The sequence below is a fragment of the Barbus barbus genome (assembly GCF_936440315.1).
Source record: "Barbus barbus genome assembly, chromosome: 39".
Taxonomy (NCBI): Eukaryota; Metazoa; Chordata; class Actinopteri; order Cypriniformes; family Cyprinidae; genus Barbus; species Barbus barbus.
This window is the reverse complement of record NC_136717.1, coordinates 4,938,687-4,960,276: the sequence shown is the minus strand read 5'-3', so window position 1 is coordinate 4,960,276 and position 21,590 is coordinate 4,938,687. Positions and strand designations below refer to the sequence as shown.

The window sequence follows — 21,590 nt, the reverse complement described above, 5'->3', positions numbered from 1 at the left end:
TGTGTTTTAAATGCAATAAGCTTCAAGGTACATTTTTCCATTGTGTGTGGGAATGTGAGGAGGTGCAGAAGTTTTGGGTTGGGGTGACACAATATGTTTCTCAATTTACTTCCTCTCCAGTTTTTAAACAAAACACCGTTCCTGGTTTGAGTGTTGTGTGAAAAACTGATTTGTCTGCGGGGAAGTATACTGATGTTTAAATGATTAGTTAATCATTAACAAAACACTTTTAAATGATTTATACCTGATTGTTATTATAAAGTGTTACCAGAAATTTGATCAAAACAGTCTGTAGTCACAGTCAAAACCAAACTGTGTAATAACTATGACGATGATGAGGTGGTTTTTCCGGACAGATTTGGCAACCTTACTGACAGAAGGAAGGTGAAAGCAGAAGTTGTACATGCAGTGTTTACACTTGACCGTAATATTTTTTCATTTTGAAAAACTGATCATCAAACTGTCATTATTATTTGCTGATGTGGGAATTTAGATGTATCTAATGGGAATCCAAGGACATATTGAGAACTTGTCTAGTAGCTGAACATTTTGATCAAAGCAAGTCTCGAAGCAAGGAGCACAAAGGCACTTCCTTATCAATGTAAGTAAGCATAAAACAAATAGGGATTACAAGATTGTAACATGTTTCTCTATAATGTTCTGCAATCATGTTTTCAAACTTTTATATAACTGATATAATGAAAATTTTAAAGTAGCTTACTTTTGTTACTCCATAGGTTGTTTAACGCTGTAAGTAATATGAAATGTAAAATATATTTCAGTCACAGATATTACTCGTGCGTTGCCTTTCTTAATTAATATAAGGAGAATATATCACCTTTATGTTCTTTGTGTAATCGTGAGTCAGAAACACTTCTACATTTATTTTCCTCTTGCAACTACTCTTACTTACTTTACTTTTACTGACAATGCACAATTAAAAGTAATTGCACCAGAGTTAGCGAATCCGCTTAAAAAGGGTGGTCTTAGGTTCGGGTCATGTGAAATCCGGTACGGTTCGCTGCTGATGTGAACGCAGTCGTACCAAATCACAGAAGTGAACCACTATCAATGCCGTATTATTTGATAAAAATTTGTTTTTGTGCATTTCACTCACTTTCCTGACGAGCGTGATTGACGCGCTGCAAGCAGAAAGCTGTATGTCTCGTTTCTGTTCGATTTCAGCGTTCTGCATTTGCAGTACATTCGGAAGACAGAAGTAAGTGGTTTATTGACTGAAGCTTTGTAAACAAAATGAACGGTTCAAACGAGTAAATATATAAAAGTGCAGAGAGCAATCTTATGCATTTTGCCGCGTTCTCCCGCACCGTCGTTACTAAGCAACGGGGGTAAACAGCTGCTGGCTTGATGACGCAAACGAACCGCGGTCCGGACCCAAATTAAATAATATGAACACAGTCCAGCAGGGGCAGGGGGGAGCAAACGAACTTGGGTTCGGACCAGGCAATTGAACCAAGTGTGAAAGCACCCTTAGTTTTCCCTCTTGTATGCCCATATTTGGTTATGTTCCTGTCTTTATTAGTTCATTTGTTACCAGCTGTGTTTGTTAATTGTCTCGTTTAGTTTGATTATTTAAACCCTGTGTTTCCCTGAGTCTAGTGTCTGGTATTAACGTCAATGTCATGTTCCTGTGTGTCTCTGCCTGTTCTGTGTTCCCTGGATCTTGAGTTTGGGTTATTAAAGGACTGTTTATGTTTAGGTTTATCCTCATCTCTTCGTTCCTTTTGCCACAGGGCAAAACCGTGACAGAATACCAGACCAATACAAAAAGAGTGAGCTAACAAAACTCAAAGCAGTTATATCAGATTTGCTTCAAACTATTTTCTGATGATTCATGCCTCTATTTCACAGCTTCAAAATCAAAATAAGATTTGAGCACTTAGGTCCACATGTTAAGAGTGGAAGTTCTTCAGATCTTTTTTTTTTCTTGATCTGCAGCTGTGAGTTGGTGAAGGACGATGACGTCTGTTAAAAAACTGCTCGTGGACTCACTGAAGGAGCTGGTAGAAGCTGAACTGAAGGAGTTTCAGTGGCACTTTGTGAATTTATATCATGAGCATCTATCAAGATCTGAATTGGAAAAGGCAGATAGATTCGACACAGTAGATATGATGGTAAAATGTTTTGGACCAGAAGAAGCTGTGAAGGTCATGGTGGACATCCTGAGACAGATGAACCAAAATGATCTGGCTGAACAGTTGGAGAATGAACACAAGCAAGGTAACATTTAATTCACTGTGACTGTAAGGTGATTAAATATTTACCTATTTATAAACCTCTTTTTCTCTTTGCTCTGCTGATATGTTTGTGATAAACTTTTCCCAGTAAGTAATTCTCTCTTTCTCTCTCTCACAGCTCAGACTGAGGGCAATATAAAGACATCTGTCCTTGTTGGAGGTGAATCACCACAGATCTGGAGTTAATAACAATCACCGTCTGTAAATGAAAACGAAAATATAACGCAAGCAGCAATTACAGGGCCAGTCACATCAGTGGCAGATTTTATAGAGATATATAGAAGAAAACAGTGTGTTTCTCCAGTGATATCCAGTTCACAATTGTCTAAAACAGGCATGAGCAAACTCAGTCCTCCATGTGATACAATTGTTTATTAAAGTTGGCCAAAAGGTGGCACTGTCACCAAATTGATTCATTGTCATCAAGACATGATTACAATCACACATGAAAAAGTTAATTGAAGCAGGTCAAAGCATGTTGTAAATGCAGCCTCACATCCTGTTTGATGGGCTAGCTAAATGATGATCTCAATCAATACAATGATTGTGATCTAGAAAGAACATGAAAAACATATTCAGACATTTTTACATTGAAAACAAGTTAGGGATGGACTGTGCTGTTTTCAAAAGTATGAATTGAATTTTTCTGCATCAGTTATTAATAATGACGATCATGCTTGTATAAAAATATTTCTCAAATATGTTAAATTTTTTCCCTCAATCTTATTTATTTTATTACAGAGCTACAAACCTTTTTTGAAACTCACAAAACAAACATGAAGAAGAAAGCAGAGTATATTTTTGAGGGCAACAAAGAAAATGAAGCACAACTTAAGGCTGTTTACACAGAACTGTTCATCACAGAGGGAGATATGAAAGATGTCAATCAGGAACATGAGATTCTGAAGATTCATGATGCTTTCAATAACAAAAAAACACATGGCAAACCAATCAAATGCAATGATATATTTACTGAACTCAGGAAAAACAATGAGGAGAAGATTGTGCTGACCAAGGGAGTCGCTGGCATTGGAAAAACAGTCTCTGTGCACAAGTTCATCCTGGACTGGGCAGAAGGATACACCAATCAGGATATAGACTGTGTGTTCCTGCTTCCATTCAGAGAGATTAACTTAATGACAAAAGAAGATTTCAATCTCCATGAGCTTCTGCTGGAATTTTACCCTGAACTGAAGGACCTGGAGAAATCAAAGCTATATAAGGAATGTAAGCTAGCATTTATATTTGATGGACTTGATGAGAGTCGCATGCCTCTAAATTTTAAAAGTAGATCACTGAACAATATTGAGAAAAAAGCATCTGTAGATGTGCTGTTTTCAAGTCTGGTCAAAGGGAATCTGCTTCCATCAGCTCTCGTCTGGGTGACATCACGACCAGCAGCAGCCAATCAGATCCCTCCTCGGTGTGTGGGTTTGTTCACAGAGGTGCGAGGATTCACTGACCAACAAAAGGAGGAGTACTTCAGAAAGAGAATCACAGATGAGAAACTGGCCTCCAGAATCATCTCACACATTAAGACGACTCGTAGTCTCTATATCATGTGCCACATTCCTGTGTTCTGCTGGATCACAGCCACAGTACTTCAGGATATTCTCATTGAGGATAATGCAGAGAACATCAGCATAACACTTACTGAAATGTACATTCACTTCCTGCTCATACAGATGAACATGAAGAGCCAGAAGTATGATGAGCAAGAAGAAAGAGAATGTACAGAGCACTTACAATTAAATAGAGAAATGATTTTGAAGTTAGCCAAGCTAGCATTTGAACAACTGAAGAAAGAAAACATTGTGTTCTATAAGGAAGATCTGAAAGCATGTGGTATTGATGTGAGCAAAGACACTGAGTTCACAGGAATGATCGCTGAGATCTTCAAAAGGGAACACAGACTTCATGGAGCAAAGGTCTTCTGCTTTGTGCATCTGAGTGTTCAAGAGTTTCTTGCTGCAGTGCATGTGTTCATCTGTTACCTGAACAAGAACTGGCAAGAGCTTCGGTTTTTCTTTGATAAGCCAGAAGAAAATATCACATTGGAGGATTTACTGCGGAAGGCCATTGATAAAGCCATGAGGAGTCAGAGAGGACATCTGGATCTTTTCCTGCGTTTTCTGATGGGCATTTCACTGAACCTCAGTCAAAACCTGCTCAGAGGCCTGATCACACACACTGAAGACACCAGTGTGTGCATCAAAAAAATAACTGAAAATATTAAACAAGAACAAAACAAGTACAATACCTCAGATGAAGCTGTAGTCAACCTATTCTACTGCTTACTTGAGCTCAAAGATCATTCATTATATGAGGAAATCCAGAGTTACCTCAGTTCAGATGAACATCCAGGAAGAGACCTCTCATCTTCAATATGCACAGTACTGACCTACATACTGCTGATATCAGAGAAGGTGCTGAATGAGTTCAACCCAAAGAGGTTCACATTATCACAAGCAGGCTATAAGAGACTCGTTCCAGCTGTGAGATGCTGCAGAAAAGCACTGTGAGTAATTACACTGACTGCTGTTCAATCAAATGTTTTGTTCTACATCACTAAACAGTTAAATCTCAAAATACTATGAAATATTTCACACTATATGTTAATGCAGAAAAAACTGAACATCATAAAATAATTTGGCTAAAACATTGTTTTGGCAGATTTGACGGCTGTGATATTGATGAAACATGCTGTGAAACTGTGTCTTCTGTTCTACAATCATCAAACTCCCATCTGACAGAACTGGACCTGAGTAGAAATCACCTGCAGGATTCAGGAGTGAAGCTGATTTATGATGGACTGAAGAGTCCACACTGTCAACTGAACATACTGAGGTTTGACATTCACATTCACTGAATCACCATGTTTAAATAAGTGGATAAATAGGTGTTTCATAACTGTAGCTAGCAGATATTTCCTGTCTATTTTGTAGTATGATTGTATCAGTGGCATTTTATCCAAGAACACAAGGCAGGCAATGCCTACTCAAAAAACCTGATGAGAAAACCATCCTAGAAAACCTGGAATTTTGTAATGCAGTTTTCCAATTATGATTCTGAAATAATACGTAACACCCTTAATTACTTCTTCTGACAGTTTGTTTGTTCAGAGAAGAATGAACTGTTTCATGTAAATTTACATTTACATTTAGTTATTTAGCAGACACTTTTATCCAAAGCGACTTACAAATGAGGACAATGGAAGCAATCAAAATGAACAAAAAAAGCAATGGTATGCAAGCGCTATAACAAGTCTCAGTTAGCTTAACGCAGTACACGTAGCAAGGTTTTTTATTATTACATAAAAAAAGAAAACGGATAGAATAGAAAAAAAATAGAGTAAGCTGAATAAATAGAGTTGGAGGCCTATTTATTTTCATTTAAAAACACATTCCCTTTCCTTATGGATTTGATTAAAAGTTAAACATAACCATTTAAAAAAATTATATAGCATAATGCTGTCAGTACGAAATACATACAAGTACTCATTAGATCACGATGTTAAAATACATCAGTTGGGATTAGGGGTAGGCTTACATTTAGGTTTAGAGGGGACAGGATATACACTTTATACAGTATAAAAATAAGCAAGAAACCTTGGAGTTATGATTGATGATCAGCTGACTTTCTCAGACCACATTGCTAAAACTGCCTGGTCCTGCAAATTTGCTTTATTCAACATCAAGAAGATCAGGCCCTGTTTCAGAACATGCTTCACAACTCCTTGTTCAAGCTCTTGTTCTGTCCATTCTGGACTATTGCAATGCTCTCTTGGCTGCTCTATTCTTTTTTTATTCTATCTGTTTTCTTTTTATTTATTATATAATAAAAAAAAAACTTGCTACATGTACTACGCTAAGCTACCTGAGATTTGTTATAGCACTTTGGATAAAAGTGTCTGCTAAATGACTAAATGTAAATGTAAAGACATTTTCTGTGACCTAATCTAAAGTGAGAACAATCTATGGTTAATAAATTGTCAACAAAGCATAATCTAACTCTTTACATATGAGCTAATTAAACAATAACGCTTTGTTAATTACAGTGATAATCGTTGCAAAGCAACTTTACAAAAAAAATTTACATTTCTAGATTATATTTAGGAGTAGGTTATTAGTGGTACAGTGAAAATCATGCACTTAGTTAAATTACATGCAATCAAACAGACGGTGAACACTAACCGCAAAGATTATTGGTTGCGATTAAACTTATAGCAAAATTTTGTAGTTTTGTATGTTGTTCCAGGTTTAGCAATATCTGAGGTCTTCTTGGGGGTTGGCATCATCTCATCTCATCTCAGCAAAAGAATGATAATTTGCATTTGATCAGATGTAGCTGACGTACAAGGTTATGAGTTATATTTTGTGAATGCTTGGCTGAAGAGGTGTGTCTTTAATCTAGATTTAAACAGAGAGAGTGTGTCTGAACCCCCGAACGTTATCAGGAAGGCTATTCCAGAGTTTGGGAGCCAAATGTGAAAAAAACTCTACCTCCTTTAGTGGACTTTGCTATTCTAGGTACTACCAAGTGTCCAGAGTTTTGTGACCTTAGGGAGCATGATGAACTGTAGCGTGGTAGAAGACTAGTTAGGTACGCAAGAGCTAAACCATTTAGAGCCTTATAAGTAAGTAGTAGCATTTTGGGTCACACTTTATATTAGGTGGCCTTAACTACTATGTACTTACATAAAAAAAATAAGTGTTCTTATTGTGGTCATATTGTATTTGCAAAAAACTTTTGCTGCTATTGAGGTGGGATACGGGTAAGGTTAGGGACAGGTTAGGGTGAAATGGGTAGGTTTAAGGGTGGGTTAAGGTGTAAGGGATGGGGCAACAGTGTAATTATAAATATAATTACAGAAATTAATTACAGATGTAACTACAATGTAAAAGCATGTACACAATACGTACATTGAATCACATTATTAATTTAAATGTAAGTAGTTAAGGCTGTCTAATATAAAGTGGGACCATATTTTGTAACTGATAAAGAACCTAATAGGTAGCCAGTGTAGAGACTGTAAAATTGTGGTAATATAATCATATTTTCTTGATCTGGTAAGGCTGCATTTTGGACTACCTGTAACTTGTTTATTGAAGATGCAGGACAACCACCTAGCAGTGCATTACAATAGTCCAGTCTAGAGGTCATGAATGCATGAACTAGCTTTTCTGCATCAGAAACAGGTCAAATGTTACATAGTTTGACAATGTATCTAAGATGAAAGAATGCTGTTTTTGTAACAAGAGAAATATGATTTTCAAAATACAAATTGCTGTCTAATATAACACCCACATTTTTGACTGTAGAGGAAGTAACAGTACATCCATCTAGATGCAAATTGTAATCCAAGATATTTTGTGAACTGTTTTTTGGTCTAATAAGTAATATCTTTGTCTTTATCTGAATTTAATAGGAGGAAATTATTGGTTATCAAATATTTTATATTTGTAACACTCTGTTAGCTTAGTTCATTTAGAAGTTTCATCTGGTCTTGTTGAAATATATAGTTGAGTATCATCAGCATAACAATGGAAACTAATCCTGTATTGTCTAATAATATTGCCAAGGGGCAACATGTATATTGAAAATAGCAGAGGGCCTAGGACAGAGCTCTGCGGCACTCCATACGTTACTGCCGATAATTTAGATGATTCCCCATTTAAATATACAAAGTGATAACGATCGGAGAGGTAGAATTTAAACCATCTTAAAGCCTGCCCTTGAATACCTGTATAGTTTTGTAATCGATCTATGAGTATATCATGATCTATTGTGTCAAATGCAGCACTAAGATCAAGTAAAACTAGCAATGAGATGGAGCCTTGGTCTGATGCAAGAAGCAAGTCATTTGTAATTTGATCAAGTGCAATTTCTGTGCTATGATGGGGCCTGAAACCTGACTGAAACTCTTAATAAATATTGAGCACAATTGAGCATACACAACTTTTTCTAAGATTTTAGACATAAATGGAAGATTAATTGAATGATTGAAATGGGTCTATGGTTTCTTAATAAGAGGCTTAATAATTGCCAGCTTGAACGGTTTTGGCATGTGGCCCAGAGATAATGACGACTTTATAATATTAAGAAGTGGTTCTTCTGCTACAGGTAACAACTCTTTCAGTAATTTAGTGGGTACAGGATTTAATAAACATGTTGTTGGTTTAGATACAGTGATAAGTTTAACTCTTCCTGTCCTATAGTTGTAAAGCACTGCAGTTTTTCTTTGGGTGTGATGAATGAAGCTAAATTACAAGGCGCTGTAGAATCTACATTTGTTATTGTATTTCTAATGCCATCTATTTATATACTATATAACCTGAATCTGAAAAATTCACATTTATATATATACTGTATATATATATATATATTGATTCTCTTCACAGGCTGTGTGGCTGTAAACTCACTTCTCAGTCCTGTGAAAGTTTGACATTAGCTCTACAGTCCTCAAACTCTGTCCTGAGAGAGCTGAACCTGAGTAACAATGACCTGCGTGATTCTGGAGTGAACCTTCTTTTCTTTGAAGCTTCTGATGGACTGAAGAGTCCAGACTCTAAGCTGGAGATATTGAGGTTTGAGTTTCAAATATATATATATATATATATATATATATATATATATATATATATATATATATATATATATTAGGGGTGTAACGGTTCACAAAATTCACGGTTCCGTTCAATACAATACAGTGGTGTCATGGTTCAGTATGTTTTCGATACAGCAAAAAGAAAGAAATGCGAGAAATTTCCTTGATTTTTACAAAATTTTTATTTATTAATTTTTTTTTTTCACTTTGAACAATGATGGAGCTATATGTAACGAATCTGGTCCATGACCTTCCGTCCGATTGCCACCAGAGGTCGCCCTTCCATTGCCTTTCACACCACACAGACTGTTACACATCACCCTGGACTGCATTTCCCATCATCCATCATTGCACTGATTACACACAGCTGTACCAATCACATGCTCACCTGAAAGCTATTACAACACCCACTCAGATCCTGCTCAAGTTGCAGAGTATTGTCTGTGTTTATCGCTCTCCAAGTGATAGACAATAAACTGGCTCCGTAAAGTGCTGAGTTTTAGTCTAGTTTATCCTGTTTATTAGTCATTCATGTCTTGATCCTAGCCTGTGTATCTTGTTTCTGTGTTATCGCTGCCTGCCCTGGAGTTTATAGCCTGCCTTGGATTGCTCTCTTGTCTTGTCGTTTGGACTATGTTTGCCCCTGCCTGGACCATTGCTCGTGTACCTGGTTTACCCCTCTTGTCAAGCCCTCTGGATATTGTTCGCCGATCAAAGACCACGCCTGTTTACTTGAGTACTCATCTGTCTTGCCCTCTATTTACCTGTTTGCCATTTGTTTGACCCTGCCTGTGTTTTGACCATGTCCATTAATAAAGCTTGCATATGGATCGGCACGTCTCATCGGCTCCATTACACTATACTTGACCCATCTTCTGGGGTGTCTTTTTAGCAGCATATAAAACAAAAACAGCTCCGGTTTGAAGTATTCCAGCTGATGTTGCCTATTGTCATGTAGCATATTAATCTTTTCCAATAAGCTTAAATTGATTTTTACATTTTATGGGCATTTTTTACCTTTTATAAAGCCATTTTGTTTTCTAAAAGCGTGCATCACCTTTTCAGTCAGTTTTTTTACATTTAATCAGTCGATAAGACATTTGGGCTGTTACCAAGCAAATGGAGTCGGTATTGACACAATTAATCTTTGCAATGCAGAGGAAACATATAAGTTGCATCTGAATGGCATTTAGATGCTTTTACACACTGTTTAATGCAGCTCAGAGGAATATGACTGGGCGGGGCACCCAGGTATATAAACGGCCGCCCAAGTATATTTGGTGACACATTTAAGTGGTGACACATGAGTGAGCTGTTGAGGGATGACTCAACACCTGAAAGTAGTCCCCGGCTATATCATAACTAGTTACCTAGCTGGGGACTACTTTCAGGCGCTGCGTCATATCATTGCGCCTGCTGCACCCATAGTACGGCAGCAAAGTTCCTTGATTATTACGCCGGAACGAGAGTGTAGTTCCTAGCCACATCGGCCTAGAAAATCACAACTTTTAATTTTCCGTCGTAAATGTATATGTAAATGTATAAGTTAAATGTATATTGATTTTATCAGATATGTCGCCATTATAAATCAGGATTTAAGGAGTATAGTGAGAGTGACTCCTGGTTAACGTGGTATTAATGGGTCATGTTTACTATTTATACTTGTTTTATGTATGACAACACAAAATATAACGTGAACAGCTTTATTGGTCATTCAGTTGTATTACAGTATGTGACATTTCATAGAGTAGAACAGATCTGAAGTGCCAAAACTCGTCTGAAAGCAAACTTGACGTAATGATGTCATAAATATGCAAATGAAATATGCCACAAGTCTCACAAAATCCTGTGGGAAACACTGCATGTAATGCTTTTTTAACCTGCAGTTACAAATGCATAAATTATGTTTTGATATTTTAAACGTAAAACGTTGGCAACTGATGTTTGAAATTTATTAAAAGATTAAAAGATACTTTAAATGTGAAATTAAAACATCCAGCGGGTGGCAGCAAGTCACTGTTAACAAGTGAGTCATTGTGATTGAACCGAGTCATTGCGATTGAACCGAATCATTTAACGGGTGATTTATTCAGGAATGAAATGGCGTCATGTTGCTCAGACAGTTATGTCGCTGTGTTTGGATTTATTTTTGTTGGTGAAATTCAGCAAAAACAGGCAATAAACTGTCTAAAACATAAATCTATTAATTAACTTCTTGCTTATTGAACTGTTGTAAAAATCATTTGTAATCATGCTAATTTTTGGAGAGAAAACTCTTCTGTGGTATTGATTAACTATTTGAAATTATGTAAATATATACATTTTCTACCCCCATATCTTGAATTTTGCAATCATTCTAAATGCATTTTAATAGACTGAATCATACAGTGAAAGAACACACTCTCTATGCACACACGCACTAGTCTAACATAATAGGATAATATGCTGTAATAGGATTAGGCCAACGAATCGTTCGGTTTGTAATGGGTACTGAACGGTTGAATACGTGTATCGTTACACCCCTAATATATATATACAGTGCCCTCCATAAGTATTGGAACAGTAAAGACAAAATTGCTCTGTTGGCTGTGGAGTCAAGACATTTGCAAATATGATTAAAAGATGAATATGAGACAAAACTACAGAATGTCACATTTTATTATTAGCCGTTTCTACACATACATATTTTACCAAATAAAAAGCACAGCACTTTTAGAGTTCATCCCACTCATTGATGTGAGCATAAGTATTGGGACAGTTGAACATAAGGCAGATATAAAAGCTATTATTTAGTTGCAGATCCCTTGTGCACAATCACAGCAGTGAGTCTGTGACCCATAGACATCACCAGACTCTTGGTCTCATCCTTTGAAATACTTTTCCCAGCCTTTAATGCAGCCAATTCCAATTGTTGCTTGTTTTGGGGAGTTTCTGCCTTTACTCTCCTCTCCAGCTGGTGAAATTCATGTTCAATTGGATTTAAATCTGGAGATTGACTTGGGCAATCTAAGACTTTCCATTTCTTTGCCCTTATAAATTCCTTGACCAAACTGGCAGGGTGTTTTGGGTCATTGTTCTGATGCAATATGAAGCACTTCCCAATGAATCCGGAGGCATTTTCTTGAATATTGGTAGGCAAGATGGCTTTGTACCCTTCCAAATTCATTCTGCTACTGTCATCATACATTAAGTCATCAGTAAAGTTGAGAGGGCCTGTTCCAGAGACAGCCATGCATGCCCATGCCATGACACCACCTCCACCATGCTTTACAGATGAGGTTGTATGCTTGGGATCATTTGCAGTTCCCTTTTTTTCTCCACATTTTTGCTTTCCCATCACTTAGATAAAGGTTAATCTTTGTCTCATCGGTCCATAAACACAGTTCCAAAACTCTTCTGGCTCACATTTGTGCTTTTTTGCAAACTCTAATCTTGCCTTTCTATTTTTGGAGCTGGTCAGAGGTTTGCATCTTGCTGTGTCTGTAATTCTGTGTCAAAGTCTCCTGAGGACAGTAGATTGTCAGAGAATCACCCCAGCTTTCTGGAAGTTGTTGGTGATTTTACAGACATGTCTTTAAGGATTCATTTTCAAAGTTTTATGATTTGTCTGTCATCAACTACTGTTGTTTTCTCAGCCGATCAGGTCGTTGTTGGTTGCTGGTGTCGCTGGTGGTTTCCAAACTCTTGATTTCTCCATGCCCATTGGTTTTGCAATAGCTCGAACTGACTTCCTCTTTTCTTTTAGCATCCAACTTGCTTGCTTTTCTCTCAAAGACACCTCCCTCATCTTCATACTGGTTTGTGTGTCATCATCGAATGAAAGATTCAGAATGCAGAAGTAATGGATATAACTGTTGCAACACATTCCCTGCTTTTAATATCTGAAGAATTAATGCAACAGGACACAGCTGATCACTTAGAAAGACCTGTGAGGCAACTGTTCCAATACTTATGCTCACATCAGATAGAGGGATGAAACTCTAAAAGTGCTGAACTTTGTGTTGAATCACCCAATAATAAAATGTGACATTCTGTAGTTTTGTCTCATATTCATCTTTTAATCATATTTGTAAATGTCTTGACTCCACAGCCAACAAAGCAATTTTGTCTTTACTGTTCCAATACTTTTGGAGGGCACTGTATGCATACGGTATATATTAATTCTTAAAATAAATTCATACTGTCAAGATTAATATGCAACAACTTTGTCCTTTTGTTTAGATTTTCCATATGTAATCTCACTGCTCAGTCTTGTGGGAGTTTTACATCAGTTTTACAATCCTCAAACTCTGTCCTGAGAGAACTGGACCTGAGTAACAATGACCTGCAGGATTCTGGAGTGACACTTCTTTCTGAAGGACTGAAGAGTCTAAACTGTCAGCTGGAGACACTGAGGTAAACGGGTTTCCATAGAATAATTAAGAATGCTACCTCAATAAGTGACCATTAAATTTTGTCAACAAATGTTTATTCTGCTCCCAAAGCAATGCCAGAACAATAGACAAAAACATTTTCAGGCATTTTCTCATGTTTATACAGTTGTCTGTAGATTGAGTGTACCTGTATTGAGATTGAAATAGCAAAACGGTCTTTTAATTACTGACTGTAAATAATTACTGAACAAACTGCAAAACTGCTGCATTTTCAAGAATAACTTCTGACAGCACTGCACAAGCTATCAGCAGTATCTAACAGCTTTGTGCAGGATGCCCTTAGCATCTTAGCTAGGGTCCAAAATTAACATAGCTCTGTGGAGTATAGAAATGTATGATTATACAAACATACAATATATGAGTGAAGTCTGACACTGTATGATGCTGGTCGCATTAACTCATCTCTACCAGCGCTGTGAGTTTGGGCCACTTATAACATGGATTTGAAAATATTATTTGCAAATAATATTTTTATTTTTAAAACGTACACATTCTATCTTAATCGTTTGCCTAATATGCAGCAAATGACTGTACAAAAAGTTGAGTAGTACACATCATTGGATATTGCTGATATTAATTTACTGTTTGCTATTTCTGTAAACCGTAAAGCCCCATCTGAGGCTTAACCCTCTGGGGTCTGAGGGTGTTTTGGGGGCCTGGAGAAGTTTTAAGGCAAGGGTCCACAGAACAACATCCCATAGAGCACTTTTAGTCCAACAAAACAATAATGTTGTAATATGGATAGTAATTCCTTTGTTATTGTGACATAAACTTGGACACATTTACTAGTTGGGTTGTTCCCAAAGTACAACATGATGAATGCTACGCATCTAAGAATGTTTAGACCATGATTATTATTAATACTGTTCATAAATAGATTATAAAAATAATTGTAATGTTTTATCTTGTTGTCATTCAAACAACAAACTGGTCAGTGTTCAGCAGATCAAAATGAAGAATCTCAAATAATGGGGAGACAGTTTGTCCATATCTGATTATTGGTGAGGATGTGTGCTGCTAAGTATCTGTGGCAGTGAGGTTCTAGATCAAAGTGAATTAAACAGTGTTTTCAGTTTACACACATGCCACTCTCATGACCCTTCTGACTAGTCAAATACCAAATGCACAATAATCTAAATAAATTACAGCTGTCACAAATTATCTGAAAAAAAGAGAAAAGTGTTGATTGTGGCATTAAATTTAGATCTGCTCATGTTGTATCATATTTCTTTTTATGTTTTAACAGTGTTGAGCAGTTTGACCAATCACACACAAATTGTGGACTGTTGTTGTGTTTTTGTAGGTTGTCCGGCTGCATGGTAACAGAAAAAGGCTGTCATTATGTGTCTTTAGCTCTGACTTCAAACCCCTCACACCTGAGAGAGCTTGATCTGAGCTACAATCACCCAGGAGATTCAGGAGTCAAGCTGCTTTCTGAAAAACTGGAGGATCCAAACTGCTCACTGAACAAACTCAAGTATGTCAAGCAGGAGGAGTTTTTGGTTTCAGTATCTCTGTATATCTATAGGAGTTTAGCAGTTTCTAGAGGATGCAACAATATAAAGGATTAAAAGAGCCTATAGTCTTAGAAGTAAAATCTTATCTAAACTGCTCAGAAAAAAACAAAATCAACAACAAAACAGTGTACTTTAATTCCCTAACTGGCCACAAAACAGGTGCGGACAGTGAAAATACAACAAAAATGGCAGCCACCTTCTTACAGATTTGATAAAAGGAAAGAACAAACATATTCAAAATGATCATTTATGTTGCAAACATTAACAACTTGTAAATGAAGGAACAAAAACTAACTTTGAATATTACAAGCTACACATTGGAGTCACTATTACAGTAAATTAGTTGACATTACCTCATTAACCCTTATGCGCTGTTCATTTGGGGTGGACACCCTGGCTCTTTGGGGTCCCAGAGACCACAGACAACATTGTGTACAATTTTGTAACAATTTACTTTTTAAACAAATGTAATTTTACTCGGTTTATTAAAGGGGCCCTTTAATAAACTGTATCTCTGGTTTAATATCTTTTAGATGTCTCTTTCTTGATATCAAAATGATATCTTGACGTAATGATACCTTTCGGGGGGAGTCCGAGCTTCTGGCAGTTTTAAGTCTGCCAGAACTTAAGTTTAAGTTTTAATTAAGGTGATGTGATTCTCCGATGGTTATAACAAGTTGTGTTTAGCTGATGTGTTTACCTGCCATTACACTCTACTTTCTTGCGCGCTCTCACTCTCTCTCTCCATGCCTTCCTTGCGTTGGCATCTATGTTTAATGTGTGTTTGTTTGTGTCTAGTTCGATGACGCATGTTCCCCTGTAGTGTAGTTTAATAAACATCCATATGTATTCACCCTTGGTTGTCTGTGTCTGCTGCTAACAGAATGAGGTCACTTCAATGTTCCGGTTTTGTTACATGCCGTATGAGCAATGTATTAGGGAGGAAATTATTTTTTGTGGCCAGAGAAATTATTTTCCTTAGAGTCAATAGATGATTAAAACTGTCCGTACTGCGGACGAACAAATCATCTTATTGTACTATTAATGCTATAATTCCTGAAGATGAATATATAATTGATAACAACCCGTTATGATTATGTTTATCTCACTTTGAGCTAATTTGCTACATCCCCATGGCTTAATGTCCTGCAGAATTTAGCTCCAACCCTGGAAAAAAACTCACATGCCTATAGCCTTAGTAATCCTGAAGACATTGATTAGCTTGTTCAGGTGTGTTTGATGAGGGTTGGAGATAAACTCTGCAGGACAGTGGCTCTCTAGGACCAAACTTGCCTGGATTAAGCATTCCTGTTAATTTTTTGTTCAATTTTGAAGTTTAAAATGGATTATGGGTAAAAAAAAATGCTTTCTCTGTAGTCATTTATGGTAATATAAGTAAATATATGTTCAAAAGGAAAACCTAAAAAACGAGCAATTATGTCCAAAAATGCATGTATAAGCAACTAGGTAAACACACATGCATAATTGAATGATTTAACTCAATTAGCCTATAGGTTGTAGTGAAAGTGAAGGTGTCTGAAATGTACATCTAATTCATGGAAATTTTAGATGCTAACTCCAGCAATTACAACAAGTATTACATTTAAAAATAATAACACTAGTATCAACATGCCACTCTGTGTCTTCTGTGCTAATTCTGGTGTCCCAAAGGTCTGATTTTAAATTAATACTTAAAAAAAAATAATAAATAAAATATATTATTATTTAGTGCTGTCAAATGATTAATCGCGATTAATCGCATCCAAAATAAAAGTTTTTGTTTGCATAATGGGTGTGTGCTGTGTATATTTATTATCTATAAATACACACACATGCATGTATATATTTCAGAAAAATGTTTATATATTAAATATTTATTTATAATATAAATACTGACATGTAAATACATACAGTATATATATATATATATATGTATGTATTTATATATACATAATAAATATACATAGAACACACATATATTACGCAAACAAAAACTTTTATTTTGGAAGCGATTAATCACGATAAATTTTTTGACAGCACAAATAACTAAAAATACTGTTGCGTCCAAATCACTAACAAATAGACTAAGGATTTTCATAGTCAAATCGGAAATTTCGAATCTTGCCGATAGTCAACTGATAGACGAATAATATGTTTGGGGGCGGGGGCAAAATACATTACATTCCACAGTCATAAATACTGACGTTAACACACAGGGGAAAGGTGTAATGGACAAATCGCAGATAATGTTTTATCTTTTGATGAAAAGATAGTTAAGATTAAACGTAAGCGAAACCCTAAAAATTAGCAACATTTTTTACAATAGTGCTATCATTATAATCTTTTGCATTTCTTTTTTGAGCTGCGCACGCTGAAGATTACCTGTAGAATGAAGCATTTGATAGCAGATTTATAATCAATGGGATTTAACGTATCATTTATCTCACATAGAATACGCTTCGTAAATTTATACAACATAACATTAATTTTACGACTTATAGGCTATCTGCACAATATCCCACGAATGTGAACGTCTGCTCGGCTCTGAATTAACTGATTTTGTGGACGCGTTCTTCTCACAACAACGTGTGTGAGTATTATAATAGTGTTCGCATTATAATGTTATGTATATGACAGTCCAAGTCATGTTATTAACATTATGCATTGTTGTTTGTAGTGCTCGCGCTGCACACTGAAGAGATAATCACCGTTTAGTAGGCTACAATGAAGCACATACTGCAGCTTATTGTCACGAGTCCGGGTCCTGCACTCCTCCCTGGCGCCACAGGAGGCCGCCATCTCCCGTTCTCTCGGACTCATCTTCCATATCACTTACACCTGCCACATAACACACACCTGCCGCATCATCATGACACTCAGGACACCCACAGCTGTTTCCCATTTGTCTCTGACTATTTAGTATCCCCTCTCCCACTACTCTGCCTGGGTTCATTATTTGTCTTGCCATGTCGTCTACCATTGTTTTGAAGTGTTTGTTGTGCCGTGTTGGCCTTTATTTATATTAAATAATACCTTACCTGCATTTGAACCCTGACCTCGTCTTTCCACGCCATTCCTGGGGGCGTACCGTGACAGAATGAACCCAGCCAAGATGGGTCCAGCAGGGAGGCTCCTCAACATCCGCCAGGGGAAACGGAGCATTGAGGATTACGCCAGGGACTTCACTGGACTGGCTGGTCAGTCGACCACTGAGAAGTCCTGCCTCGTGGTTTTTTTTTGGGGAGGCCTAGTGGAGCCCTTCAAGTCCCTTATGCCTTACTGGCACCCCGAGGAATCACTGGAGGAGTACGTGAATCGGGCTCTTTACTTGAGCGGCTCAGCCTTTCGGGTGGATTTAGCTGCGGAGCCCGTTCACAAGACTTCCGAGGCGGCGATGCACGCTCACGATCCTCCCGAGAGCGCGGCGTTCGCTCACGAAGCTCCCGAGACAGCTGTGCTCACTCACGTTCCTCCCGAGACAGCTGTGCTCGCTCCCGTTCCTCCCGAGAGCGCGGCGTTCGCTCACGAAGCTCCCGAGACAGCTGTGCTCACTCACGTTCCTCCCGAGACAGCTGTGCTCACTCCCGTTCCTCCCGAGACAGCTGTTCTCACTCACGTTCCTCCCGAGACAGCTGTGCTCGCTCCCGTTCCTCCCGAGACAGCTGTGCTCACTCACGTTCCTCTCGAGAGCGCGGCGTTCGCTCACGAAGCTCCCGAGACAGCTGTGCTCGCTCAGGTTCCTCCCGAGAGCGCGGTGTTCGCTCACGAAGCTCCCGAGACAGCTGTGCTCACTCACGTTCCTCCCGAGACAGCTGTGCTCACTCACGTTCCTCCCGAGAGCGCGCCGTTCGCTCACGAAGCTCCCGAGACAGCTGTGCTCGCTCAGGTTCCTCCCGAGAGCGCGGCGTTCGCTCACGTTCCTCCCGAGACAGCTGTGCTCACTCACGTTCCTCCCGAGAGCGTGGCGTTCGCTCACGAAGCTCCCGAGACAGCTGTGCTCACTCAGGTTCCTCCCGAGAGCGCGGCGTTCGCTCACGAAGCTCCCGAGGCAGCTGTGCTCACTCACGTTCCTCCCGAGACAGCTGTGCTCACTCAGGTTCCTCCCGAGAGCGCGGCGTTCGCTCATGAAGCTTCCGAGGCGGCGGTGCCTGCCTGGTTTGTCCCTCCGTTCCCACCCTGGCCGTTTGTCCTGTTTGGCTGGAGTCTCCCTGGTCCAACCCTCCGAATCCGCCCCGGTCTCCTGCTCGGCCTCTGTCTCCAGGCCCTCTACCTCTACACGGACCTGGCCCGCCATCCCTCCCCCTGTTTCACCATCCCCCTGTTCCACCTCCCTCCAGACTTTTGCGGTTAATGGAACGTCTGGAAGCCGTTCCTTTAGGGAGGGGTAGTGTCACGAGTCCGGGTCCTGCACTCCTCCCTGGCGCCACAGGAGGCCGCCATCTCCCGTTCTCTCGGACTCATCTTCCATATCACTTACACCTGCCACATAACACACACCTGCCGCATCATCATGACACTCAGGACACCCACAGCTGTTTCCCATTTGTCTCTGACTATTTAGTATCCCCTCTCCCACTACTCTGCCTGGGTTCATTATTTGTCTTGCCATGTCGTCTACCATTGTTTTGAAGTGTTTGTTGTGCCGTGTTGGCCTTTATTTATATTAAATAATACCTTACCTGCATTTGGACCCTGACCTCGTCTTTCCACGCCATTCCTGGGGGCGTACCGTGACACTTATACTTATAATCTTATAAGAGATAAATAATATATATATATTATTTATAATACAACTTTCATATATTTATAGTACATATTTATAGTGCAACTTTCATATACGTGTTGTTTTGTGTCTACATTCAAAAAGCTATAAAAACAAAACCCTTACATTGCACAGACCACTTTCACCACTGATTGAGAGGACACCTTGACACAATGACAAGATGTTCCGATGTTGAATTTCACATATATAAATGTTTAATATTATCATAACTTAGACATTTCTTTCACATTTTTCACAAAACAGTGTTTATACTCAATTTAATCAAATGATTTACAATTTACAACTATCAACAATAATTTAAAAGAACAACTGCACACTTCAACCAAAAAAAATATCAAATTATTTTTCATGAAAGGATTTAAGAGCACAATATGCAGTTCCAGTTGTTAGCTCTGGCCTGTTCCAGGTCTTCTTCGGCCATACCCAGGCACTCTTCATGGTACCACCTGTCACATGTGTCACATTGGATCTAGGCATTTGATCAATCTTAGGAGTGGCCTAGTAAAACGTATTTAATGAATAATAAATTATTGTATTACATAACTCAGACCTCACAGGAAAACGGTATATATAAATATATATAAATGGTTGAATAGTGCTACTTAATTGGTTGTTCATGCATTTTGCTAATGGTCTGTAGCAAAGACTTGTCACTGTCGACATAAGTAATGTTGCTTAAATGCCCAAACAAAATATAGCTATTTAAAGCAGAGGGGCTCTAATATGTAATAACAGTTGTGGTCACCCTTGCTCTTTCTTCGACATCCTTCCAGTCCTCGTGCAAACCTACGATTTTTAGGTGTTTACCCTGATGCAGCAATATTGTCGTGAAATTTTAATCGTACTCTAGTGGGCGTTGCCCTCTTGATGGATGGCTGTTTAGCTCTCACAAGTGCCTGACAGGAACTTATTAACGTTACAATTTTGTGCTTTTGGAAATTTGGCATTATGTTTTACAGTATAATCAGTATAAATATTTCCTAATATTGTTCATTTCCAAACACTTCGTAATGTAGACTTAATAACCATTCATTTGAAATAGGGGAGACCGGGGAGTGTTGTAACACGGGGTTAGTCGAAACCCTGTCAGTTTAACAAGTCAGAAAGGAGCTGTTGTGATGTCATCAATATCATACAGTCCAATCACATTTTTTATGTTACAGAAGAAGTGGCATGTGAATGTGAGCAACATTTTAGATTTTATGACAAAAAACTGATTTTCAGGAAATAAAGCAATTTTTTTTCATTAAGATTATTTTTTGCCTAGCAATCATTGTGTTGTAGATACAATTATTTGACTTACAAAACCTAAAGTAGCTGTTTAGTTTAATTTGATACTTTGCATTCATGCTAACTTAAAACCCACATGATAAAACAGTTAGCTATGTTATGGCTGCTTGGGGTGGGGGTAGTTGTAACAGTTCTTTAAAAATGTTACAACCGACTCCTTATGATGATTCCAATGAGTCCTCTATTGAGGCAATGTGAGGTTTTTGTTGCACATCAAGGTATTTATGTAAAATGTGTTTCCATTATAGTTTATGCGCATATCTTCTTATTGGATAAAAACACTATCCGCCTCAAATGAGCACATTCGTTTTTTTTTTTTTTGGGGGGGGGGGGTTGTGCACATTTAAAATTTATGCACATCTTGACATTTCCATCCTTTTTTTTTTTTGTGATATTCCAAAATTCACATAAAAGTAAGTAGATGGCAACACAGCTAGTGACTGAATACAATACACACACACACACACACACAAACATTTTGTGCTAAATTTAAATTCCTAAAAGGAATACAGTATAATGTTTTTGTCACTTTAAATGATTCACTTTATTCAAAACTGATTATTCTTTGTTCTTCAATCAAGTTTTTGCATAATAGTCTAGTAGCCAGCCCATAGAGCCCCATTATGAACCCGGAAATGTTGAGTACACCAAAGTTTTATTGCAGAAATGTGAAGTATGGGTCCCCAGCATACAGAAACTGCC

General features: G+C 38.1%; 1 protein-coding gene across 4 annotated transcripts in view; it reads left to right on the top strand.

Annotated features, from left to right (window-relative positions):
• Positions 1 to 369: 369 nt before the first annotated feature.
• Positions 370 to 21,590, top strand: part of LOC306858851 (NACHT, LRR and PYD domains-containing protein 12-like) — a 46,782-nt gene continuing 25,561 nt past the window's right edge. The window contains exons 1-9 of one of the 4 annotated variants that reach the window (XM_079399616.1): positions 370 to 601; positions 1,721 to 1,793; positions 1,960 to 2,241; positions 2,377 to 2,418; positions 3,000 to 4,776; positions 4,932 to 5,105; positions 8,660 to 8,845; positions 13,087 to 13,260; positions 14,602 to 14,775. In XM_079399616.1, the coding sequence (XP_079255742.1) occupies positions 1,980 to 2,241; positions 2,377 to 2,418; positions 3,000 to 4,776; positions 4,932 to 5,105; positions 8,660 to 8,845; positions 13,087 to 13,260; positions 14,602 to 14,775 (2,789 nt within the window). In that variant the 5' untranslated portion in view covers positions 370 to 601; positions 1,721 to 1,793; positions 1,960 to 1,979. The remainder of the gene's footprint in view (positions 602 to 1,720; positions 1,794 to 1,959; positions 2,242 to 2,376; positions 2,419 to 2,999; positions 4,777 to 4,931; positions 5,106 to 8,659; positions 8,846 to 13,086; positions 13,261 to 14,601; positions 14,776 to 21,590) is intronic. The other 3 variants (XM_079399615.1, XM_079399618.1, XM_079399617.1) reach the window with 3 other exon arrangements.